Raw genomic sequence first — 27,081 nt, 5'->3', positions numbered from 1 at the left:
GTATACCCTGTACTGTGATGTCACCCACTGTGCATGTTAACCCTGTACTGTTAGTCACAGTATAGGGTTAATATGCACAGTGATGTCACATACAGTACAGCCAGGGTTAATATGCACTGTGACATCTCCGTATAGCCAGGGCTAATGCTATGGTTGGTTTCACACTTGCGTTGTCCGGATCCGGCGTGTACTCCATTTGCCGGAATTACACGTCGGATCCGGAAAAACGCAAGTGAACTGAAAGCATTTGAGTATTTTGAGCATTTGCATCTTCAAAATGCGTTCAGTGTTACTATGGCAGCCAGGACGCTATTAAAGTCCTGGTTGCCATAGTAGTAGTGGGGAGCGGGGGAGCAGTATACTTACAGTCCGTGCGGCTCCCCGGGCGCTCCAGAATGACGTCAGGGCGCCCCATGCGCATGGATGACGTGATCCATGCGATCACGTCATCCATGCACGTGGGGCGCCCTGACGTCACTCTGGAGCGCCCGGGGAGCCGCACGGATGGTAAGTATACCGCTCCCCCGCTCCCCGCTACACTTTACCATGGCTGCCGGGACTTTAGCGTCTTGGCAGCCATGGTAACCATTCAGAAAAAGCTAAACGTCGGATCCGGCAATGCGCCGAAACGACGTTTAGCTTAAGGCCGGATCCGGATCAATGCCTTTCAATGGGCATTAATTCCGGATCCGGCCTTGCGGCAAGTGTTCGGGATTTTTGGCCGGAGCAAAAAGCGCAGCATGCTGCGGTATTTTCTCCGGCCAAAAAACGTTCCGGTCCGGAGCTGAAGGCATCCTGATGCATCCTGAACGGATTTCTCTCCATTCAGAATGCATTAGGATAAAACTGATCAGGATTCTTCCGGCATAGAGCCCCGACGACGGAACTCTATGCCGGAAGAAAAGAACGCAAGTGTGAAAGAGCCCTAAGGCCTCTTTCACACGGGCGTTGCGGGAAAATGTGCGGGTGCGTTGCGGGAACACCCGCGATTTTTCTGTGCGAGTGCAAAACATTGTAATGCGTTTTGCACTCGCGTGAGAAAAATCGCGCGTGTTTGGTACCCAAACCCGAACTTCTTCACAGAAGTTCGGGCTTGGGATCGGTGTTCTGTATATTGTATTATTTTCCCTTATAACATGGTTATAAGGGAAAATAATAGCATTCTGAATACAGAATGCATAGTAAAACATCGCTGGAGGGGTTAATTTTTTTTTTAACCCACCTAAGTCCACTTGTTCGCGGCCCGGCATCTCCTACTGGCTTCATCTGATCTCTGTGCAGCAACAGGACCTGTGGTGACGTCATTCCGGTCATCACATGGTACGTCACATGATCTTTTACCATGGTGAATCACCATGGTAAAAGATCATGTGACGTACCATGTGATGACCGGAGTGACGTCATCACAGGTCCTTGAACTATAATTAATGCTCACCACAGGTCCTATTCAGTAAAGGGGACAGAAGCAGATGCCGGGCTACGCGATCAAGTGGATTAAGGTGAGTTAAATGATTTTTTATTTTTTTTAACCCCTCCAGCGCTGTTTTACTATGCATTCTGTATTCAGAATGCTATTATTTTCCCTTATAACCATGTTATAAGGGAAAATAATACAGTGAATAGACTGTCTCCTAGCAACCATGAGTGAAAATCGCACCGCATCCGCACTTGATTGCGGATGCTTGCGATTTTCACGCAACCCCATTCACTTCTATGGGGCCTGCGTGAAAAACGCAGAATATAGAGCATGCTGCGATTTTCACGCAACGCATAAGTGATGCGTGAAAATCACCGCTCATCTGAACAGCCCCATAGAAATGAATGGGTCGGTATTCTGTGCGGGTGCAATGCGTTCACCTCCCGCGGAATACTCGCCCGTGTGAAAGGGGCCTAAGTGTTAATATGCACTGCAAATATAAGCCCTGTACTGTGTTGTGACTGTGCATATTAACCCTTTACTGTGATGTCACTGCATATTAAAGGTGTACTCTGGTATAGGAAAATAAATCCCCTATCCAAAGGATAGGAGATAAGTGTGTGATCGGGGGGGCAAGGGGGGTCCGCTCAATGGGATCCCCCACGATCTCCTGTATGGTACTCCGGATCTCCTTGTGCCCAGAGCGGTGGTTATCACTCCCCCTCCATGTATCTATGGGAGAGCGGCAGATACTGCACTTGTGTATCTCAAAATCTTCCATAGAGATACATGGAGGGGGAGTGTTGACCACACCTCCGCTCCGTGCGGTGGTTGACACATCTTATTTATTGAGGACTGAGCCGGGGCGCCGTACAGGAGATCACGAGCATCCCAACGATCTTTGTGGGGGCCTCATGTTCGAGTTTCGCCTAAGGCCTCACAAAGTATAGATCCGCCTCTGGACACAGTGTAGGCTATATGTGTATAACAAACATATTTCATGAAAACTTACAATTACTTGGCTTGGCCCCTGGGGATCTCGGACGCCACTTCCACACTTTGGCCGGGGGCTCGGCGGAGCTGATGTGTTTTATCCTAATGAGAAAGATTTCATAATAAGGATTTTTAGAAGGGGCAGAGGGATAGCAGAGCAGGGAGAGGCTGGTGCTGCTACTATGGGGGAGTAATGAAGCCCACCATAATGCCCCCCCCAGTAGAAATAATTCTCCTTATAATGTGACAGTGCAAAAAATACCCCCTTGTAATGCCCCTAGTTGAGCTAATGTCCCCATAGTGCCCCCATAATGTTCCAGTATAAAATACCCCTTCTCAGTGCCCCCGTAGATGACCCCATAGTGCTCCTCTCCCCCTTCCCCATAGTACCCACCATAATGTGTCCCAGTATAAAATGCCCCTATACAAAGCCCCCATATAAAATAACCGTTCTTTTTGGCCTCAGTAGATGCCCCTATAGTGCCCACCAATAATGTGGCAGTAAGAAGTGACCCCATAGATGTCCCCCAATACTGTGCCAGTAGCCAGAGCCCCCCCTATATCATGTGCCAGTAGCCAGAGCCCCCCCCCTATATCATATGCCAGTAGCCAGAGCCCCCCCTATATCATGTGCCAGTAGCCAGAGCCCCCCCTATATCATGTGCCAGTAGCCAGAGCCCCCCCTATATCATGTGCCAGTAGCCAGAGCCCCCCCTATATCATGTGCCAGTAGCCATAGGCCCCTCCTATCATGTGCCAGTAGCCATAGGCCCCTCCTATCATGTGCCAGTAGCCATAGGACCCCCCCTATAATGTGCCAGTAGCCAGAGCCCCCCCCATCATGTGCTAGTAGCCAGATCCCCCCTTATCATGTGCCAGTAGCCAGAGCCCCCCTTATCATGTGCCAGTAACCAGAGCCCCCCTATCATGTGCCAGTTGCCCGAGCCTCCCCATCAACATGTGCCAGTAGCCATAGGCCCCCCTATAATGTGCCAGTAGCCATAGCCCCCCCTATAATGTGCCAGTAGCCATAGGCCCCCCCTATCATGTGCCAGTAGCCAGAGCCCCCCCCCCTATATCATGTGCCAGTAGCCAGAGCTCCCCCTATATCATGTGACAGTAGCCATAGGGCCCCCCTATAATGTGCCAGTAGCCAGAGCCCCCCCTATAATGTGCCAATAGCCAGAGCCCCCCTTCTCATGTGCCAGTAGCCATAGGGCCCCCCTATCATGTGCTAGTAGCCAGAGCCCCCCCTTATCATGTGCCAGTAGCCAGAGCCCCCCTTATCATGTGCCAGTAACCAGAGCCCCCCCCTATCATATGCCAGTTGCCTGAGCCTCCCCATCAACATGTGCCAGTAGCCATAGGCCCCCCTATAATGTGCCAGTAGCCATAGCCCCCCCTATAATGTGCCAGTAGCCATAGGGCCCCCCTATCATGTGCCATTAGCCAGAGCCCCCCATTATGTGCCAGTAGCCACCAGTATTGACAAAAAAAAACCAAAAAAAACACTTATACTTACCTTCTTGGCAGCGATGTGATGCAGGCCTCTTCCGGCCTGTGTCCCGCGCTGTACGGCTCAGGGCTCAGGCGGCCTAGTGCCTGCAGCCTATCAGAGGAAGGGGAAGGGACACACCTCTCCCTCCCCTGCTGCACAGCCATCTGTATCGCTGTCCTGAGGACGGCGATACAGATGACTGGAGATGAGCGCTTTCACAATGGAAGCGCTCATCTCCGTGTGACACGTGTCCTGCCTATAGTTAGTTGCGGGCCGGCGCGGGGGGGCCCCTAAGGACTCGGGGGCCCGGAGGCAATTGCCCCCCTTGCCTCTATGGAAGCGCCGGCCCTGCCTCGGGCAGATCTTCACCGAGCTGGACTGGGTGGGGTCGTTGGTTTCAGTTTAAATCACACCCACTCCCAGTGTTCCCTGCGGGTTATAGCTTCTGTCTGGCTCTGTATTTGCAAGGAAGGAAGGATTGGCTGTTCCTGCTCAAAAGATAAGTTGGTTTTTGGTTCTCTTGTTGTTTGCTGTCTAGGCTGTTAGAGAGACGACTGCCCCTCCAGGTCCGGAGGGAGCAGGCTGCCTCTATTTCCCCTTTCACCATCTTAGGGATTTTTAGGGTATTCTCAGCCCAGGCACGAGGACACATTATTCCCACCTTAAGGGTCTAAACGTGGGCTTAGCAGTATAGGGAGAGCTGGTAGGGATTTATCAGGAGGTGACCTGGATCCCCAGCTTCTCGCCTAGAAACTTGTTTGTTTATTTATCTGTGTTTCTATATCCTGTCCGCCGTGACACCTTTAGACTTCTTGGCTTCCTGCACTGGTCAAATGGTTGATGACATCACCAAAGGTCCTTGTCCACTTCTTGCATTCTATTTTAAAGGGGTTTTCCCATCTCAGACAATGGGGGCATATCGCTAGGATATGCCCCCATTGTCTGATAGGTGCGGGTCCCACCGCTGGGATCTACACCTACAATGAGAACGGAGCCGGGAAATGAACGAAGGGCGCACTGCGCATGCTCAGCCGCCCTCTATTAATTTCTATGGGGCCACTGAAAATAGGCGAGCGCTGGCTCGGCTATTGCCGTCTGCTCCCATTCACTTCTATGGGAGCAGCGCTTGGTGTGGGACGGACTCCGGGAAACCCGGGGTCCTCCAGCCACATCGCTCGCCACTTAGTTCTCATTGTAGTTCCAGGTCCCACAGGTGGGACCCGCACCTATCAGACAATGGGGGCATATCCTAGCGATATGCCCCCATTGTCTGATATGGGAATTCCCCTTTAACAGGTAATAGCTATATCAGTGTAATTAGTGGGTGGGGCCTATTCTCAACTGCGGGGCCCCTTCCCCCAGGGGCCCCATAGCAGCTGCGTGGTCTGCCTCTATTGGAGGTACGCCACTGCTCTCCATGTAGTTTAAACTTATGCCCTAGTACAGTCTGGTAATGCTGGGAGTTGTAGTTCGCTCTTCTCTGTAATGTATACTGATGCCCCATGATAAGTCTGGCCATACTGGGGGTTATAGTTATTTCCTTTTAAAGCTCTCGCCTAGTAAAACTGGATGATGCCCTATAATAATCTAGACATGCTGGGAGCTGTAGTTCTCTCTTTGGTTTCACATCACCGCTTAGTTTTCCGTTTTGTGTGCAGGGCTTTTTTCCATCTATAATAACGGATCTCAGACTCAATTGGATGCGGAATGTGCAGAACTGATGCTTGAAATACAGAATCTGTTTTTTCTTTAATTTTTCTGTTCGTCTGATGGATCAGAAATACGGAAAACTAAACAGTGATGTGAACCCGGCTTTATACTCTCTAATATCCACTTGTATCCAATAACAGCAGCCCGCACATGCTGGGAGTTGTAGTTCTCTCCACTTTTACCTCTCCCTGTGTTGCCCCCTAATTTCTAATAATAACAATCTGGTGATGATGAGACTTCTGGGGTGTTGGGCTTTGTTCACATCTGTTAAAGTGAAGAACCGCGCTGCCTAAACAAGGAATTTTTCCCACCGTGCTATAAGCCCACCGAGTTGATACAGGATAACAGTGCTTCCCAGCTCTGGATTCCAAACGCACCTCCTGGATTCCTCTGCAGGGCACCAAAAAAATCACACCATAGTGAAGCACTTCAAATGCAGGTAAAAAAACTTGTGGTTTATTATACTTACAAACGAGCTAAAATATATAGCATATATAAAATCCTGTTAGTAACACTCCGCTGCCCGACCCGGGTTTCGCACTCAAGCTTCGACAGGGGCGAAATCTATCGACATTGGGAGGCATGTCCTTTTAACCCCTTAAGGACTTAAGTCGTACCGGTACGCCCTATTTCCCGAATCCTTAAGGACTCAGGGCGTACAGGTACGTCCTAAGTTAAAATCGCGATTGCGGCGCCGCGGGGGTTAATCCGAACAGGATGCCGGCTGAAATCATTCAGCCGGCATCCTGTCACAATGCCAGGGGGGGTCATGTGACCCCCGTGTCGGCGATCGCCGCAAACCGCAGGTCAATTCAGACCTGCGGTTTGCGGCTTTTTATTGTGCGGGCGGCGGTATTCGGCGGTGCCATCGGGTCCCCTTGCGGCTGTAGGGGGGACCCGATGGCATGGAAGGCAGTGCAATGTCTAAGGAAGGCATCGCGCTGCCTTCCGGTGATGAGCCTGTGAGATCCAGCCCCCTGGATCTCACAGGCCGGAAGCTGTATGAGTAATACACACAGTATTACTCATACAGCCAATGCATTCCAATACAGAAGTATTGGAATGCATTGTAAAGGAATATACCCCCCAAAGTTCAAGTCCCAAAGTGGGACAAAAAATAAAGTGAAAAAAAAGTTGAAAAAATTTCCCCCAAAGTTTTCCCCCCCAAAAAATTAAAGTTTCAAGTAAAAATAAACAATAAAACGTCATTTTCTCTGCATTTAACCCTTTTGGTTGAAGTGTGTTTAGTCGGTATATCCACTCGACTTCCCTGCAATTTATCTGCGCTACCGCATCCCCCCACGCCAGTATGTTTTGACCACTTTGATTCCTGCAAATATTAATCCTTTTGGGTTCTTTTCATGACACATTTTAAAATGCAGTGAAACACTGTGTGTGGTTAAACATTTTTTTATGTTTCTAATGTGCTCTTGAATGCGCACTTTTAATTTTCGTAAAGTGCCCCCCCCCAGCAGATATATGACCCCTTCATTTTCACAGGTGCAGCTTCCTTTTAGTTTGAATATTTGTCCATTGCTGTTGGATTTAACGCTCTCAATGGATTGGACCCTATTGGGAGAGCTTCTATTTTTACATGCCAAACAGAAACCGCACCATGTGAATTTGCTCATACCATTTTTTGTCCTCACTGGCGGTATTCCACTATGAACAAGGTGAGTTGCTATATTAGGAGCTTTCTTAAAAATAATATCAGGATGAGCTGGTACATCTTTACCAATGACTGGATCGTTTTTTAGGACAGACCAATTTTTCTTTATTGCGTTCTTAATAAAACCTACATCAGTGCTGTATTGTGTCAGAAAGGCGTATCGAAAATCCTTCTTCTTTTTTTCTTCTTTGTGACCAATTTTGACCATTCTATTTTCCTCAATCTTTATCCTACAATCTTCTAGTGTACCTTCTTTATAGCCTTTCTCCAAAAACCTCTCTTTTAGTATTCCACTCTGTGTTTTTATAATCTTCAGTGTCAGTACAGTTACGGGACATTCTTTTAAATTGACCACTAGGGATGTTTTTTAGCCAGGGGTCATGGTGACAACTCTTAATATCTATACACTCACCTAAAGAATTATTAGGAACGCCATACTAATACGGTGTTGGACCCCCTTTTGCCTTCAGAACTGCCTTAATTCTACGTGGCATTGATTCAACAAGGTGCTGATAGCATTCTTTAGAAATGTTGGCCCATATTGATAGGATAGCATCTTGCAGTTGATGGAGATTTGAGGGATACACATCCAGGGCACAAAGCTCCCGTTCCACCACATCCCAAAGATGCTCTATTGGGTTGAGATCTGGTGACTGTGGGGGCCATTTTAGTACAGTGAACTCATTGTCATGTTCAAGAAACCAATTTGAAATGATTCGAGCTTTGTGACATGGTGCATTATCCTGATGGAAGTAGCCATCAGAGGATGGATACATGTTCTCATTCTGTTTACGCCAAATTCGGACTCTACCATTTGAATGTCTCAACAGAAATCGAGACTCATCAGACCAGGCAACATTTTTCCAGCCTTCAACAGTCCAATTTTGGTGAGCTCGTGCAAATTGCAGCCTCTTTTTCCTATTTGTAGTGGAGATGAGTGGTACCCGGTGGGGTCTTCTGCTGTTGTAGCCCATCCGCCTCAAGGTTGTGCGTGTTGTGGCTTCACAAATGCTTTGCTGCATACCTCGGTTGTAACTAGTGGTTATTTCAGTCAACGTTGCTCTTCTATCAGCTTGAATCAGTCGGCCCATTCTCCTCTGACCTCTAGCATCTACAAGGCATTTTTGCCCACAGGACTGCCGCATACTGGATGTTCTTCCCTTTTCACACCATTCTTTGTAAACCCTAGAAATGGTTGTGCGTGAAAATCCCAGTAACTGAGCAGATTGTGAAATACTCACACCGGCCCGTCTGGCACCGACAACCATGCCACGCTCAAAATTGCTTAAATCACCTTTCTTTCCCATTCTGACATTCAGTTTGGAGTTCAGGAGATTGTCTTGACCAGGAGCACCCCCCTAAATGCATTGAAGCAACTGCCATGTGATTGGTTGACTAGATAATTGCATTAATGAGAAATAGAACAGGTGTTCCTAATAATTCTTTAGGTGAGTGTATATGCATTAACATCTGTTTCCTTGAAATGTGTTTTGGTCTTGAATCTCCCCTCCTCTATTATAATGCAATATAATATCAATCCATTGAATCTCAATCCATTGACAGCGTTAAATCCAACAACAATGGACAAATATTCAAACTAAAAGGAAGCTGCACCTGTGAAAATGAAGGGGTCATATATCTGCTGGAATGCCCATGTGGGCTTCAATATGTGGGGCGCACTTTACGAAAATTAAAAGTGCGCATTCAAGAGCACATTAGAAAGATAAAAAAAGGTTTAACCACACACAGTGTTTCACTGCATTTTAAAATGTGTCATGAAAAGAACCCAAAAGGATTAATATTTGCAGGAATCGATGTGGTCAAAACACACTGGCGTAGGGGGGATGCGGTAGCGCAGATAAATTGCACGGAAGTCGAGTGGATATACCGACTAAACACACTTCAACCAAAAGGGTTAAATGCAGAGTTTGATATAAAATCATGTTTGGTATGATTGTAGTATCCATCCTGTGAAAGGGATCCAACAGTGATACATAACATCATGTGAGAAAATAAGACTAAATATACTGGAGCCATTATGTTGAATAAAAAGATGAATGTTGACGCTCAATGAGGATACTCCTTGCACCTTGTTGGAGGAGGATGTGTGCTGAATGAAGGGGGTTGTAAACTTCACATTGGCTGATCGCAACATGTGACCGGTTTATGAATGAAAAATGTGGATACATTGGTATTAACCACCTCCGGACCGCTGTACGCACAGACGCGTCCTGGAGGTGGTTGTTTCATTCCGAGTGGACGCGCCGGCGCGTCTTCTCGCGAGACGCGAGATTTCGGTCACAGCCGGCCCGCGCATGCGCATCGCGGGCCGGCAAAAGTTCGAGGAGAGTTGCATCAGCAACCTGCCAGCCAATGATCGTGGCTGGCAGGTTGCTGATTTTTAAAAAATCGAATCACAAGCCAGATAACAGATCATATTAGTAAATATGATCTGTTATATGGCTTCTCTGCTTCTCTGCTGGTCCTTTTCGTCGGTTGGATCCAGCAGAGGAGCAGACTTCACAGTGAGTACACCAAACAGCACACCTTAGCCCCAGATCACCCCCCTGCACCCCAATTAACCCTTTGATTACCCCTTTGATCGCCCCTGTCAATCACTAGTGAAAGGAAAAAAAGTGATCAGTGTAAACTGTCACTTTTTTTTTTTCACTGGTATTGGCTGTTAGGTTTTAGGGATAGTTTAGGCCCCTTGGTTAGGTAGTTAGCATCGGTTAGCGCCCAGCCCACCGCACCGCAGTCACTTTTATTCGCTGATTAGCGTATCGCTAATCAGCATTTGTACTTTTATAGTATCTGTAAGTGATCAAAACTGATCACGGTCAGATCTATAATAGTATTAGTGTCACTTTAGTTTGCCCTCCACCCAAAACGCAGTGTTTGCCCGATCAGGCCTGATCGGTCGCCCACACGTGCGTTCACCCACGCCCGCCCCACCGCAGTGACAAAAAATTATTATTTTTTGATCACTGCACATTCACTTTACACGCACTGCGGCGATAAAAAAATCTGTTTTGATATTTTTTATCAACCGCAGCGGCCTCCGGTACTTCGCTAGCCTCCCCTTTGTAAGACAGGTTTGCTTTTTTTCTTGGGTAGTCTCAGGGAATACCCCTAAATTTAGTAGTCCAAAATGTCAAACAGGGGGTATTCTTCTGAAGAGGCCTACAGGATTCTGACCCAGTCGGATGAGGAGTGGGAACCCTCATCTGACGAATCTAGCGGGTCAGAAAATGAACCTGTAGAAAGCAGTGGCTCTCTGACCCAAAGTTCGGACGAGGAGGTTGAGGTCCCTGGCAGCACCAGGCGTACCCGGCCCCGTGTCGCTAGACCACAGGTTACGCAGGATCCGCTTCAAGAGCAGCAGAGTGGGGCTGTCGCTGCCGGATCACGTGGTGAGGCATACACCAGCAGCGCATCCCTTCCTGGACCTAGTACCAGCACTGCCGTACAACCTGGTGAAGTAGCGAGCACCAGAAGGGCAGTTGAAGCTGGTACGGTGGCACGTGCAGTAGTTACCCCGTCGCAGCCACCACGCAGACAGGCCCGTAGACCCCCTAGAGTCCCTGAGGTGCTGGCAAACCCTGATTGGCAGTCACCAACTTCAGCCGCACCTGTAGTTCCCCCTTTCACCGCCCAGTCTGGAGTTCGGGTTGAGACGGCTCAAATCGCTTCGGCCCTGGGATTTTTTGAGCTGTTCTTGACTGCGGAGCTCTTGGACTTAGTCGTGGCAGAGACCAACCAATATGCCACACAATTTATAACCGCAAACCCGGAAAGCTATTATGCCCAGCCTTTCCGGTGGAAACCAGTCCAAGTTTCCGAACTTAAAATTTTTCTGGGCCTTCTCCTCAACATGGGCCTGACAAAAAAGCATGAATTGCGGTCATATTGGTCCACGAACCCAATTCATCACATGCCCATGTTCTCTGCTGCTATGTCCAGGACACGATTTGAGACCATCCTGCGTTTTCTGCATTTTAGCGACAACACCACCTCCCGTCCCAGAGGCCACCCAGCTTTTGACCGGCTCCACAAAATTCGGCCCCTCATAGACCATTTCAACCAGAAATTTGCAGATTTGTATACCCCTGAGCAAAACATCTGCGTAGACGAGTCCCTAATACATTTTACCGGGCGCCTTGGCTTCAAACAATACATCCCAAGCAAGCGTGCCCGGTATGGGGTCAAATTGTATAAGCTCTGTGAAAGGGCCACAGGCTATACCCACAAATTTCGGATCTATGAGGGAAAAGATCAGACCCTGGAGCCGGTCGGTTGCCCTGACTACCTGGGGAGCAGTGGGAAGACAGTCTGGGACTTGGTGTCACCCTTATTCGGCAAGGGGTACCATCTTTATGTGGACAATTTTTACACAAGTGTGGCCCTCTTTAGGCATTTGTTTCTAGAACGGATTTGCGCCTGTGGCACCGCGCGAACTAGTCGCGTGGGCTTCCCCCAACGGCTTGTAACCACCCGTCTTGCAAGGGGGGAGAGGGCTGCCTTGTGTAACGAAGAACTGCTCGCGGTGAAATGGAGAGACAAGCGTGACGTTTACATGCTCTCCTCCATTCACGCAGACACGACAATCCAAATTGAAAGGGCAACCCGTGTCATTGAAAAGCCCCTCTCAGTCCACGACTATAATGCGCTCATGGGAGGGGTGGACTTCAATGACCAGATGTTGGCTCCCTATTTAGTTTCCCGCAGAACCAGACGCTGGTATAAGAAGGTGTCTGTATATTTAATTCAATTGGCGCTGTACAATAGTTTTGTTCTCTACAGTAAGGCTGGGAGAACAGGATCCTTCCTCAAATTCCAGGAAGAGATCATCGCGAACCTCCTTTACCCAGGAGGTTCCGTGGCCCCATCCACCAGTGTAGTTAGCCGTCTACACGAGCGACATTTCCCCAGTGTCGTTGCTGGTACCTCAACCCAACCGCCACCCCGAAAAAAATGTTGTGTCTGTAGCAGGAGTGGAATAAGGCGTGACACCCGCTATTTCTGTCCTGACTGCCCTGACCACCCTGCCCTATGCTTAGGTGAGTGTTTCCGGAAGTACCACACACAGGTACACCTAGCATAGGGATTGCATCTCACAGGACAGGCACACAGGGCTATTAGGGCCCTTTTACTCACAGCTGCTGCAAACCTCTCCTTTCACCTGGGATAAAGTGCATAACGTACTTCGCCACATCTTTGGGCGATTTGCGCTTTGCACATTGTCCCATGGGGAAGGAGAGGTTTGTTCTATAAAGGTAAAAAAAACTAAACAAAAAAAAAATTACCGGTAAGTAAAAAAGTTACAAAAGTTAAAAAAAGTTAATACGTTCTGTTCTAAAGTTAATAAAGTTATTGCTTTGCGGCCTGGTTTTTTTTTTTTTTTTTTACCTTTCAGGTGGACCAACCGATCGACTAGCTGCAGCACTGATGTGCATTCGGACAGAAGCATTGCGCTGCTGTCAGATTACACGCAAGTCGGTGTATGCGGCGCTGCAAGACGAGATTTCTCCTCTGCAGTAAAAGATACGTTTGCCGAGGCATATTAGCTGAGGAGGTGGCGGTGTTCATATACTTTGGCAAACACTTTGTATATATAAAAAAAAAAATCCCGGCAATGATTTATTCATCCACATCGATTGATGTGAATGGAGAAATCGGGTTTGCCAGGGCATACGAGCTAAGTGGGCATGGATGTTGGGCGGAGCTCCTATGTCCTGGCAGACGCCTTTCCCCTCCTTTTTCTTTTTTTGGCAGAGATTTTTTCATCCACATTGATTGATGCGAATGAAGAAATCTGTGCCGTTCATTTTTTTCTTTCAGCCCAGCGGCTGAACGGAAAAAAAAAATCTCATTACCTGTATGCTCAATATAAGAAGAATAGCAGAAACTCCTAATGCTGGGCATACATGTAATGATTGCGGAGACCCTCAAATGCCAGGGCAGTACAAACACCCCACAAATAACACCATTTTGGAAAGAAGACACCCCAAGGTATTCGCTGAGGGGCATATTGAGTCCATGAAAGATTGAAATTTTTGTCCCAAGTTAGCGGAAAGGGAGACTTTGTGAGAAAAAAAAATAAAAAAATCAATTTCCGCTAACTTGTGCCAAAAATTTTTTTTTTCTATGAACTCGCCATGCCCCTCATTGAATACCTTGGGGTGTCTTCTTTCCAAAATGGGGTCACATGTGGGGTATTTATACTGCCCTAGCATTTTAGGGGCCCCAAAGCGTGAGAAGAAGTCTGGTATCCAAATGTCTAAAAATGCCCTCCTAAAAGGAATTTGGGCCCCTTTGCCCACCTAGGCTGCAAAAAAGTGTCACACATGTGGTATCTCCGTATTCAGTAGAAGTTGGTGAATGTGTTTTGGGGTGTCATTTTACATATACCCATGCTGGGTGAGATAAATATCTTGGTCAAATGCCAACTTTGTATAAAAAAATGGGAAAAGTTGTCTTTTGCCAAGATATTTCTCTCACCCAGCATGGGTATATGTAAAATGACACCACAAAACACATTCCCCAACTTCTCCCGAGTACGGCGATACCAGATGTGTGACACTTTTTTGCAGCCTAGGTGGGCAAAGGGGCCCACATTCCAAAGAGCACCTTTCGGATTTCACAGGTCATTTACCTACTTACCACACATTAGGGCCCCTGGAAAATGCCAGGGCAGTATAACTACCCCACAAGTGACCCTATTTTGGAAAGAAGACACCCCAAGGTATTCCGTGAGGGGCATGGCGAGTTCCTAGAATTTTTTATTTTTTGTCACAAGTTAGTGGAAAATTATGATTTTTTTTTTTTTTTTACATACAAAGTCTCATATTCCACTAACTTGTGACAAAAAATAAAAACTTCCATGAACTCACTATGCCCATCAGCGAATACCTTGGGGGGCTTCTTTCCAAAATGGGGTCACTTGTGGGGTAGTTATACTGCCCTGGCATTCTAGGGGCCCAAATGTGTGGTAAGGAGTTTGAAATCAAATTCTGTAAAAAATGACAAGTGAAATCCGAAAGGTGCTCTTTGGAATATGGGCCCCTTTGCCCACCTAGGCTGCAAAAAAGTGTCACACATCTGGTATCTCCGTATTCAGTAGAAGTTGGGGAATGTGTTTTGGGGTGTCTTTTTACATATACCCATGCTGGGTGAGAGAAATATCTTGGTCAAATGCCAACTTTGTATCAAAAAATGGGAAAAGTTGTCTTTTGCCAAGATATTTCTCTCACCCAGCATGGGTATATGTAAAATGACACCCCAAAACACATTCCCCAACTTCTACTGAATACAGAGATACCAGATGTGTGACACTTTTTTGCAGCCTAGGTGGGCAAAGGGGCCCATATTCCAAAGAGCACCTTTCGGATTTCACTCGTCATTTTTTACAGAAATTGGTTTCAAACTCCTTACCACACATTTGGGCCCCTAGAATGCCAGGGCAGTATAACTACCCCACAAGTGACCCCATTTTGGAAAGAAGAGACCCCAAGGTATTCGCTGATGGGCATAGTGAGTTCATAGAACTTTTTATTTTTTGTCACAAGTTAGTGGAAAATGAGACTTTGTAATAAAAAAAATAAAATAAAAAAAATCATCATTTTCCGCTAACTTGTGACAAAAAATAAAAAGTTCTATGAACTCACTATGCCCATCAGTGAATACCTTAGGGTGTGTACTTTCCGAAATGGGGTCATTTGTGGGGTGTTTGTACTGTCTGGCCATTGTAGAACCTCAGCAAACATGACAGGTGCTCAGAAAGTCAGAGCTGCTTCAAAAAGCGGAAATTCACATTTTTGTACCATAGTTTGTAAACGCTATAACTTTTACCCAAACCATTTTTTTTTTTACCCAAACATTTTTTTTTTTATCAAAGACATGTAGGACAATAAATTTAGAGCAAAATTTATATATGGATCTTGTTTTTTTTGCAAAATTTTACAACTGAAAGTGAAAAATGTCATTTTTTTGCAAAAAAATCGTTAAATTTCGATTAATAACAAAAAAAGTAAAAATGTCAGCAGCAATGAAATACCACCAAATGAAAGCTCTATTAGTGAGAAGAAAAGGAGGCAAAATTCATTTGGGTGGTAAGTTGCATGACCGAGCAATAAACGGTGAAAGTAGTGTAGGTCAGAAGTGTAAAAAGTGGCCTGGTCTTTCAGGGTGTTTAAGCACTGGGGGCTGAGGTGGTTAATGGAAATGAAGGAGTAATTTTGTGTCTTTTTACTGTGGATCTTATTGTGGATTTTATGGGTTGAAATAAGAGGGTGGGTCAGATGATTGCTGAAGTGTTTTGTATTTTGTTCTATATTTTGTTTTATATTGTGCCATATTGTGATGGAGGGTGTTGGAGGGGGTGGGGGGTTAAAAGGACATGCCTCCCAATGTCGATAGATTTCGCCCCTGTCGAAGCTTGAGTGCAAAACCCGGGTCGGCAGCGGAGTGTTACTACCAGGATTTTATATATGCTATATATTTTAGCTCGTTTGTGAGTATAATAAACCACACGTTTTTTTTACCTGCATTTGAAGTGCTTCACTATGGTGTGATTTTTTTGGTGCCCTGCAGAGGAATCCAGGAGGGGCGTTTAAAATCCAGAGCTGGAAAGCACTGTTATCCTGTATCAACTCGGTGGGCTTATAGCACGGTGGGAAAAATTCCTTGTTTAGGCAGCGCGGTTCTTCACTTTAACGCATTGGAAACTGGTGTGAATTGACCCACAACACTACAAGGACCTGCAGCGCAAGTATTCAATAGTATCCAAAAGAACTACGTGACTGACTTTCTTTTATTAGACATTTTGTTCACATCTGTGCTGGTGACGTTCACTGTTCTGCCGTCATAGGAGCACAACAACGAAAATCGCCGTGGTTCCGTAATCTGGCGCTTCGTGGACTACAACACCTGATGGATCTCGCTAACTATTATGAGATCTTATGGGTTCCATCTGCCAGGCTATAAAATTGTGTCCAGAATGTATGACCTGTTCTGTGAATGAGACCCCAACACAGATGTGATTAAAGCCTTATATGTTCTCCATTAGGAGGTTCTGCAGCAGCTAAAGTGTGTATTAGGAGGTTCTGCAGCAGCTGAGGTGTATATTAGGAGGTTCTGCAGCAGCTGAGGTGTGTATTAGGAGGTTCTGCAGCAGCTGAGGTGTGTATTAGGAGGTTATGTAGCGGCTGAGGTGTATATTAGGAGGTTCTGCAGCAGCTGAGGTGTGTATTTGGAGGTTCTGCAGCAGTCAGAGAAACATCAGTTGTGACTGGATTAAATCAGCTTAACGACAGAGATAACAAGGCGGCACAGCTGTGAACATTCAAATGCAGCGATCGAAGGACGGCAATCCCAATAGCCTCCTGATGTATCCCACTCACGGTGGCACACAGCTGGAGAGAAGCACGGGCGAATATGCACAAGTTTAAAGGAGAAAACAACAAGCGGCGCTCACCAGTGTGAAGTTCAGACTTGATGCTTTATTTGGTTAAATCAGATTCCAAGTGCTTGCGGCATGGGGCAGACAAACAAACTACACGCACCAAACAGCGACAGACGTTTCGCGCTAGTTGCGCTTCGTCGGGCTGTACGTCAGCGCGTATGTTTGCGCCGCCTTCTTAAGCACGAAAACAGAGTGTCGTCATGGAAACCAACTAGCGCGCAACTAGCACGAAACGTCTGTCGCTGTTTGGTGCGTGTCGTTTGTTCGTCTGCCCCATGCCGCAAGCACTTGGAATCTGATTTAACCAAATAAAGCATCAAGTCTGAACTTAACACTGGTGAGCGCCGCTTGTTGTTTTCTCCTCTGAACGTGTGACTGGATTAAATCCTATTGTTTTCTGTGTCTGCACCGTGTAAAATGTCCCCGTCCTGTTCCTCTACCAGTACACGTCACACTGTGACCTGACTGACCAGTCCAGACCTGACCCAGCAGCGTCACCAGTCCAGACTCCAGTCCAGCTCGGTGAAGATCTGCCCCAGGCCCTGACTGTGCTCAGCATTGGGGAGGGGGTGAAGCAGCAGCAGGCACAGTCCATGGGGAAAGGATGGCACACTCTATAAAGTAGCAGCAGCGGGCACAGTCCATGGGGGAAGGATGGCACACTATATAAAGTAGCAGCAGCGGGCACAGCCCATGGGGAAGGATGGCACTATATAAGAAGTAGCAGCAGCGGGCACAGTTTATCGGGTAAGGCTAGATAATCACTTGCGATCAGATTTTGGTATTCTGTTCCAGCATACCAGCAGAATACCAGAATCGCCAGAATGCTAGCACCTGCCGGATCCCATTCACAATAATGGGGTCAGTCGAGATCCAGCATGCAGCATTATTTTGCCCTTTGTTTTTGCCAGAATCTGAAACTGAGGCTTCTGCTGTAACCTCTGCGGCAGATGTGCACATACCCTAAGGGGTGCTATGGGTCAGTCACAAGAGGGCCCAATTCAGATTCTTGCCATAGGGCCCAGTGATTTCTATGTACGCCCCTGGCTGTATTGGTATAGCAGAGCTGTATGTATGTAGCAGAGCTGTATGTGTGTAGTAGAGCTGTATGTATGTAACAGACCTGTATGGGTGTAGCAGGCTGTATGTGAGTATGCAGTGCTGTGTGTATAGCAGAGCTGTATGTGAGTATGGCATTTCTGTGTGTATAGCAGAGCTGTATGTGAGTATGGCATTTCTGTGTGTATAGCAGATCTGTATGTGAGTATGGCAGTGCTGAGTGTGTATAGCAGAGCTGTGTGTGTATCAGAACTGTGTGTGTCGCACACAAATACTTAAAAATAACCTAGCAGAATAAGAAGCGTGGCCGGACACCACAGGGCAGTGACAGGAATAGAGTTGCATTGGGTATCGAAGTATCGATACCCAATCAATACTTTTAGACCCGGATCGATACGACACCGGGTCTTACTATTTAACGATACTAGGCTGCACTGTTATCTGTTAGAGAACATGGTGCTCCCTGCTCTCAGCGCGCACCATGTTCTACTCAGCAGCACAGTGGAAAAGGAGTGACCATCTCCCCTCCCTCCCCTCTGTGACGCGGCTGCCGCTGCCACCATTGAGTTCATTGTACTGAGGATGAGGGGAGGGGCTGTGGCCACTGGGCCACCAATGAATGTAATTAACACATTAATTCAAGTGTAGGCAGCGGGTGCTGGCGGTGGTATCACATACCCGGCCTCAATAACAGGGCATGCGATCTGCCGAACCGCGGCAATTAACCCCTCAGGAGTGGCACCTAAGTGGTTAAATGCCGCGGTTTGGCAGATCGCATGCCCTGTTATTGAGGCCGGGTATGTGATACCACCGCCAGCACCTGCTGCCTACATTTGAATTAATGTGTTAATTACATTCATTTGTACCACAGTGCGCCCCCCCTATATTATAAATTATAACTATTGGTGGTGCAGTGCGCTGACCCCCCCCAATCCCCCCAGTATTAGAATCATTGGTGGTGCAGTGGCCACAGGCGTCCCCCCCCCCATTGTTATATTCATTGGTGGCAGTGGTCACAGGATCCCCTACCCTTCTCTTCATTGGTGGCAGTTCCGATCGGAGCCCCAGCAGTGTAATCGCGGGGCTCCGATCGGTTACCATGGCAGCCAGGACGCTACTGAAGCCCTCCATGGTAAACACCCTGCTGCTGTGTGCACAAAGCCCAGGGCAGCAGGGAGAGTGTAAGATCCTATTCACTGTAATAGATCTCTATCAGGGGGAATAGGACAAGGGTTCTAGCCCTAAGGGGGCGAATATATATTAAATAAAAAATATAAAATAAATATTAAGTTTAAATGACCGCCTTTCACAATATTACATATACAATTTATAAACTATAAAAAATAAACATATCACATATTGCCACGCCTGAAAAACTATTAAAAAATATCTCCTATGCAGTGAACGCCGTAACAGAAAAAATAAATCTAAAACGCACGATTCGCCATTTTTAGTCACCTTGTCCCCAAAAAATTGGATAGGACTGTTCTATTATGGGCCGGACCTTCCATAAAATGCAGAATGCACGCAGCTTTTTTGCATTTTATTTTTTTTGCATGGTATCGAATGGTACAGAGTATCACAATATTTTTTATGGTATCGAAATCGAATCAAAATGTTGGTATCGTGACAATCCTAGTCAGCAGTTTATCTCATAGACATAACAATGGTGCGGAGCATAAAATAGTATAAACTCCATGTATAACGTGTGCCCCACATATCTCAGTCCTGTACACATCTCTTATACTCACTGTAATGTCTCTATCCTGCAGGCCGGACTGGACAGAGCCTCCATCAAGTCACTGAAGTGAGGACCATACAGACAGTTACCAGACAGGTCAAGTCTCTTCAGGGACCAGTTATTCCTTATTACAGATGCCAACTGGATGCAGGAAGTGTCTGGTAGATAATTATCAGCCAATCTGTAAGAATAAGAAGATGAGATGTGGGTGAGGCGTCCACAGAGCGTTAGTATAAAATCTGTAGATTGTGACTGTGGAGAGAAAATGTCCCCGGCTGTTAGTAACATCCATAAATGTCATCACTAGAAGCCGCCTCTTGTGTGTGGTGGATGTCAGGAATGGCGGCAGCTATATGATATGTCCATGTCCTAGAAATCCAGAACCCCTGAGGAATGTCCTCACTTTATGGCATGTCATAAATCAGTGATGATGGCAGCACATGAATGTACAAGAGTCATAAAGCTGAAGGTACTTGTGTCAGCGTCATCAGCTGCTGAGAGCTCTGCTTCCTCCATCTATTGTGGTCCTTAGTCTGTGGCCCCCATTCTTCTTCCTCCACCATCTATTGTGGCCCCCATTCTCCTTTCTCCACCATCTATTGTGGCCCCTGTGTCCCCCGTTCTCCTCCTCACATTACTACAGGACACATGTGGCTCTGCCCTCGCTCAGTCAGTTATTTGGGGGATGGATTATTAGTAGACATTTCACTACATTCAGGGTTTCTCTGGATTCTGCTGGTATTGATTATTACTTACAGGGAGTGCAGAATTATTAGGCAAGTTGTATTTTTGAGGATTAATTTTATTATTGAACAACAACCATGTTCTCAATCAACCCAAAAAACTCATTAATATCAAAGCTGAATATTTTTGGAAGTAGTTTTTAGTTTGTTTTTAGTTTTAGCTATTTTAGGGGGATATCTGTGTGTGCGCAGGTGACTATTACTGTGCATAATTATTAGGCAACTTAACAAAAAACAAATATATACCCATTTCAATTATTTATTTTTACCAGTGAAACCAATATAACATCTCAACATTCACAAATATACATTTCTGACATTTAAAAACAAAACAAAAAGAAATCAGTGACCAATATAGCCACCTTTCTTTGCAAAGACACTCAAAAGCCTGCCATCCATGGATTCTGTCAGTGTTTTGATCTGTTCACCATCAACATTGCGTGCAGCAGCAACCACAGCCTCCCAGACACTGTTCAGAGAGGTGTACTGTTTTCCCTCCTTGTAAATCTCACATTTGATGATGGACCACAGGTTCTCAATGGGGTTCAGATCAGGTGAACAAGGAGGCCATGTCATTAGATTTTCTTCTTTTATACCCTTTCTTGCCAGCCACGCTGTGGAGTACTTGGACGCGTGTGATGGAGCATTGTCCTGCATGAAAATCATGTTTTTCTTGAAGGATGCAGACTTCTTCCTGTACCACTGCTTGAAGAAGGTGTCTTCCAGAAACTGGCAGTAGGACTGGGAGTTGAGCTTGACTCCATCCTCAACCCGAAAAGGCCCCACAAGCTCATCTTTGATGATACCAGCCCAAACCAGTACTCCACCTCCACCTTGCTGGCGTCTGAGTCGGACTGGAGCTCTCTGCCCTTTACCAATCCAGCCACGGGCCCATCCATCTGGCCCATCAAGACTCACTCTCATTTCATCAGTCCATAAAACCTTAGAAAAATCAGTCTTGAGATATTTCTTGGCCCAGTCTTGACATTTCAGCTTTTGTGTCTTGTTCAGTGGTGGTCGTCTTTCAGCCTTTCTTACCTTGGCCATGTCTCTGAGTATTGCACACCTTGTGCTTTTTGGCACTCCAGTGATGTTGCAGCTCTGAAATATGGCCAAACTGGTGGCAAGTGGCATCTTGGCAGCTGCACGCTTGACTTTTCTCAGTTCATGGGCAGTTATTTTGCGCCTTGGTTTTTCCACACGCTTCTTGCGACCCTGTTGACTATTTTGAATGAAACGCTTGATTGTTCGATGATCACGCTTCAGAAGCTTTGCAATTTTAAGAGTGCTGCATCCCTCTGCAAGATATCTCACTATTTTTGACTTTTCTGAGCCTGTCAAGTCCTTCTTTTGACCCATTTTGCCAAAGGAAAGGAAGTTGCCTAATAATTATGCACACCTAATATAGGGTGTTGATGTCATTAGACCACACCCCTTCTCATTACAGAGATGCACATCACCTAATATGCTTAATTGGTAGTAGGCTTTCGAGCCTATACAGCTTGGAGTAAGACAACATGCATAAAGAGGATGATGTGGTCAAAATACTCATTTGCCTAATAATTCTGCACACAGTGTATTGATAACGAGCAGTAATCGTCTCCATTCTGAGTAAATTACAGCTGGGGTCATGAGTAATAATACCACCATACAGCTGTAATGTAGCACAGGCAGAGATGAGCGCTCTATGGCGGTAAGGGCTCATGTACATATTACAGCTCTGTATAACCTGGGAGTTGCTCAGACCCATAATCCGCCCCATAGAAGCAGATGTGTCCTTCCTGTCCCTCTGGATGTCTCTCAAGACATATGACACCTCCTCCATGTGGAGGCACAATGCAGGTTCTGATGAGGTCAGTCCTAGAACACTTACCTGTGTGTTATCCAGGGAGGGGGTCACTGCTCCCATTATGTGTTATACAGCGGGGGGCAGGTATTACTGATAGCGCTGATCTTCTCAGACATGACAGTGCTCCAGATGACGACCACAATGTTCGCCAGTGCGACTTAGGATCATAAATGGTGACAAGACTTTATTGTTGCCATTTGTGATTAGACCGGTCACCATGCTTCGCTTTTAAGAAAAAAATGCCTTTACCTATCCAGGGTTTCCAACCAGTGATGGCCAGTTTGCCGTGTTCGCCCGCGAACACATGCGGGCTGCCATCTTAAATCACAAGTCCGGCGATGCACAGGTAAGTCCTTACCTGAGCCTGCGCCGCAAGCCAGTCTAAAACAAATGCGGTCACCGGGAGCAGGCAGTTCCGAGAACAGCCCGATGAAGGCCCCCGGCGGCTGTTCTCGGAACTGCCTGCTCCCGGTGACCGCATTTGTTTCAGACTGGCTTGCGGCGCAGGCACAGGTAAGGACTTACCTGTGCATCGCCGGACTTGTGATTTAAGATGGCAGCCCGCATGTGTTCGCGGGCGAACACGGCGAACTAACCATCACTGTTGCCAACTGTCCGTAAATTTACAGTCTGCAAAACCCGGGTGTTTGCTTCTGACGCCAGTAGCATCCGGCAGAAAAAAACACAGCCAGTAAAACCTGTGCACCGAACTCTGAAGTCTGCACTGCGCATGCGTACACAGTGTAGTGAGATGGGGGTCAATGCTGCGCTGGAGGAAAGTGAAGCAGTGATGGAGGTCAGGAGGAGGAGTCCCATCAGTCACAAATAAAACCACGGCTATGTCTCAAAGTTTCCTGCCTGCCGTGTTCCTGCGCCGCGCTGTCAGAGAGACTCGAGGGGAACTTGTGCTGTCTCCTGAAACACTCTGCTAGACACTAATTGTGTTTCATGAAAATGTGCTCGTGCCTGAGTTCCCACAATGATGCACAGGGAGGGGGAGGTCACAACAAACCTCATACCTCCCAACTTGTGAAAAGAAGGAAGAGGGACACTATGTGGCCACGCCTCTAACTCCGCCCAAAACATAACTAAACTCCTAATCCCACCAAATCCCGTAATTGCCCCCACATAGTAATTATTCCCCTCCCTCACCCCACAGTATTTATGTGAGCAGTGTGCCCCCTTCACAGATTATGCCCAGGTATGTGCCCTCTCAGAAATATGCCCAGGACTGTGCCCCCTCATAGTAATATGCCCAGGACTTTGCCCCTTCACAGAAAGTAAAAAAAAACACTTTTTCTCCTCCCCTCCTTCAGCAGCAGGATCCACATCGGCTGCTCTGGTCTGCAGTAAGATTCAGGCCTATTGCACACGACCGTATGGCTTTTTCAGTATTTTGTGATCCGGAAAAAATACGGATGACATCGGTGTGCATTCTGTTTTTTGTGGAACGGAACGTCTGTCCCCTAATAGAATAAGGGAATAAAGGGAACGTCTGTCCCCTAATAGAATAATAGGACTTGTTCTATCTTTGAACGGAAAAACGGAAATATGGAAACTGAATGCATATGGAGTACATTCCGTTTTTTTTGCGGACCCATTGAAATGAATGGTTTCATATATGGATCGTATACGGAACGCAAAAAATGGAACGGAAATGGAAAAAAAAAAAGGTTGTGTGCATGAGGCCTCAATAGCAGTCAAAGATGGAGGGGAGATAGGATTCAATGAAATGTTTTAGTGGAAGGTAATATGAGGTTTCTGTGGACGGTGGCTCATATCTGCTTAGTAAGGAGGTGACTGCAGCCACGCCGTCTAAGTAAGTGATAAATCCTAGTCAGTCCTTTGGCGGTCCGAAGTCTCCTGTCCTGGGGGAAATAATGTTTTTTTATAAGTGGTAGAAGAGGCAGGTGAGGAGAAAGTAACTGAGCTGGGCTTTTGACAGCATCTCAAATTTTGAGAGAATGCCTTACGTATATAGGCTTAGTTGGTTGAGACTTTAATTATGAGGCCCACTGACGCGAGCAGCGGGCGCCATAGCTGCCGGGTACCTGCTAATGCATTGGAGTCTATGAGAAAAGCAATCTAATGATGGCGTGCTGTAGTTTCCTAGGGGAACTATAAAAAGAAGTGTTAAAAAATAAATAAAAAAAAGGTTAAAATGTATAAGAAAAGGAAAAAGAAAAATTCAAATAACCCCCCTTCCCTATCCCCAAAATTAAAATAAAAGTACATAATGGGTATCGCCTCATGTGAAAACACTGTAGTATTAAAATATAAAAATATTTATTCCATATGGCAAGCAGCAAAACGGGAAAAAGTCATGATTCACAGTTTTTTGTCGCTTCAGCTCCTACAAAAGAATTGAATATAAAGTGATCAAAAAGACATACACACCCCAACAAGGTATCAATGAAAAGCACAGACCACCCTGTAAAAAATGAGCCCCCACACAGCTCCATAAACATAACAATAAAAAAGTTTCCCACTACATTGTATGCAACCGTAAATGGTTCAATTAGAAAGTACAACTTGTTCCGCAAAAAAACACGTCCTCATTCGGCTATGTGAATGGAAAAATAAAAAACTCAAATTAAAAAAATGGAAAATGTCCCGGTCATTAAGGGGTTAAGGATGGGATTAGTAGTGGGTGGAGAGGCAGATGGAGTCCATAGAACAGAGTCAATGGACAGGGGAGCAGTCTCCAAGGCTTCAAGGGAAAGCCAACGAGGGGCATCTCTGATGGAGTGAAGGAGGCTAACTGAGCTATCTGAGCTGCTTGGTGGGATTTTTGATAATTCGGTACCTGAGACCTCCTCTGAGCTTATGTCTATATAAAGTGGAATACAATTATCCCAAACAAATCCAAGAGACGTCAGTTGTATGGTTTTCAGGAAATATGTTGGAACTGCGATCGGCAGAGCTCTAAATAGTATAATAATACGGGCAAGAAAGACATTTTTAGAGAGTTAACTCTCCCGATGTGTGGTAGACGCTCCACCTTTCTAGAAGTCTCAGCTTTCTGAGGAGCGGTGGGAGATTGTGTGAGTAAAGTGTATTGTAGGAGGCTGTTAACAGAATGGGAAATTAGAGTCGTGAAACGTCCAACTATGGGAGCGAGATATTGAATGCTTTTGATTTTGCATTATTAAGGCTAGGGCTACACTGCGCCTGTAATGATAGTCAATGGTGTCGCACAGCAACATGCGACATACTGCGACAGTCGCCAAAAATCCATCCAAGTTGTGTATCAGCATGTGGCAGTGCGACACCATAGACTACAGAAAAACAGGTTAATGACACGGCTCTCACCTGCCCCTTCTCTGCTATGAGCACGGAAGATAAACCTCACTTGGATGCGGATAACTTGAAATCCAAACAGAAAGCGAACATCCAGCTCAGTCTCACAAAGGTTCAACGGGACTTTATTTGCGCGGTTAAAAATATACATCCAGTACAACCAGTCTTTGTCTATGCATTTTGGGCTATCAGGTATGTAGGCCCTTGCTCATGACATACTGAAGACACAACTAAATGCAGCATATATAGTGGGTCAACACCTGTGCCCCTATCACGTGACCCAAAATAAACGTTGCCATTCACATGCATTAAATCTTCAATTAAAAAGTTATACAATCCATTTGCTCAGAAATATATCAATGTTTGACACAAAAGAACATCTAAAGTGGAGAATATACACTCACCTAAAGAATTATTAGGAACACCTGTTCTATTTCTCATTAATGCAATTATCTAGTCAACCAATCACATGGCAGTTGCTTCAATGCATTTAGGGGGGTGGTCCTGGTCAAGACAATCTCCTGAACTCCAAACTGAATGTGAAGAAAGGTGATTTAAGCAATTTTGAGCCTGGCACGGTTGTTGGTGCCAGATGGGCCGGTCTGAGTGTTTCACAATCTGCTCAGTTACTGGGATTTTCACCCACAACCATTTCTAGGGTTTACAAAGAATGGTGTGAAAAGGGAAAAACATCCAGTATGCAGCAGTCCTGTGGGCGAAAATGCCTTGTGGATGCTAGAGGTCAGAGGAGAATGGGCCGACTGATTCAAGCTGATAGAAGAGCAACGTTGACTGAAATAACCACTCGTTACAACCGAGGTATGCAGCAAAGCATTTGTGAAGCCACAACACGCACAACCTTGAGGCGGATGGGCTACAACAGCAGAAGACCCCACCGGGTACCACTCATCTCCACTACAAATAGGAAAAAGAGGCTACAATTTGCACGTGCTCACCAAAATTGGACTGTTGAAGACTGGAAAAATGTTGCTTGGTCTGATGAATCTCGATTTCTGTTGAGACACTCAAATGGTAGAGTCCGAATTTGGCGTAAACCGAATGAGAACATGTATCCATCATGCCTTGTTACCACTGTGCAGGCTGGTGGTGGTGGTGTAATGGTGTGGGGGATGTTTTCAGGGCACACTTTAGGCCCCTTAGTGCCAATTGGGCATCGTTTAAATGCCACGGGCTACCTGAGCATTGTTTCTGACCATGTCCATCCCTTCATGACCACCATGTACCCATCCTCTGATGGCTACTTCCAGCAGGATAATGCACCATGTCACAAAGCTTGAATCATTTCAAATTGGTTTCTTGAACATGACAATGAGTTCACTGTACTAAAATGGCCCCCACAATCACCAGATCTCAACCCAATAGAGCATCTTTGGGATGTGGTGGAACGGGAGCTTCGCGCCCTGGATGTGCATCTCTCAAATCTCCATCAACTGCAAGATGCTATCCTATCAATAAGGGCCAACATTTCTAAAGAATGCTATCAGCACCTTGTTGAATCAATGCCACGTAGAATTAAGGCAGTTCTGAAGGCAAAAGGGGGTCCAACACCGTATTAGTATGGTGTTCCTAATAATTCATTAGGTGAGTGTATATCACTGTATCACATCGCATTATTGCT

At 46.2% G+C, this 27,081-nt stretch overlaps 2 protein-coding genes across 3 annotated transcripts in view; both read right to left on the bottom strand.

The window, feature by feature from the left end:
• The window catches only part of LOC120981624 (ribonuclease inhibitor-like), a 323,009-nt gene extending 303,085 nt beyond the window's left edge, over window positions 1-19,924 (bottom strand). For both annotated transcript variants that reach the window (XM_040411195.1, XM_040411194.1), the window contains exon 1: window positions 19,561-19,924. In XM_040411195.1, coding sequence (XP_040267129.1) covers window positions 19,561-19,838 — 278 coding nt within the window. In that variant the 5' untranslated portion in view covers window positions 19,839-19,924. The remainder of the gene's footprint in view (window positions 1-19,560) is intronic.
• LOC120981622 (NACHT, LRR and PYD domains-containing protein 3-like) overlaps window positions 1-27,081 on the bottom strand; it is a 3,400,916-nt gene that overhangs the window by 3,293,046 nt on the left and 80,789 nt on the right. The gene's annotated exons all lie outside the window — the stretch shown is intronic.

This window comes from Bufo bufo, chromosome 11, assembly GCF_905171765.1.
Source record: "Bufo bufo chromosome 11, aBufBuf1.1, whole genome shotgun sequence".
In the NCBI taxonomy this organism is placed as follows: domain Eukaryota; kingdom Metazoa; phylum Chordata; class Amphibia; order Anura; family Bufonidae; genus Bufo; species Bufo bufo.
This window is presented reverse-complemented; position numbering and strand designations above follow the sequence as displayed.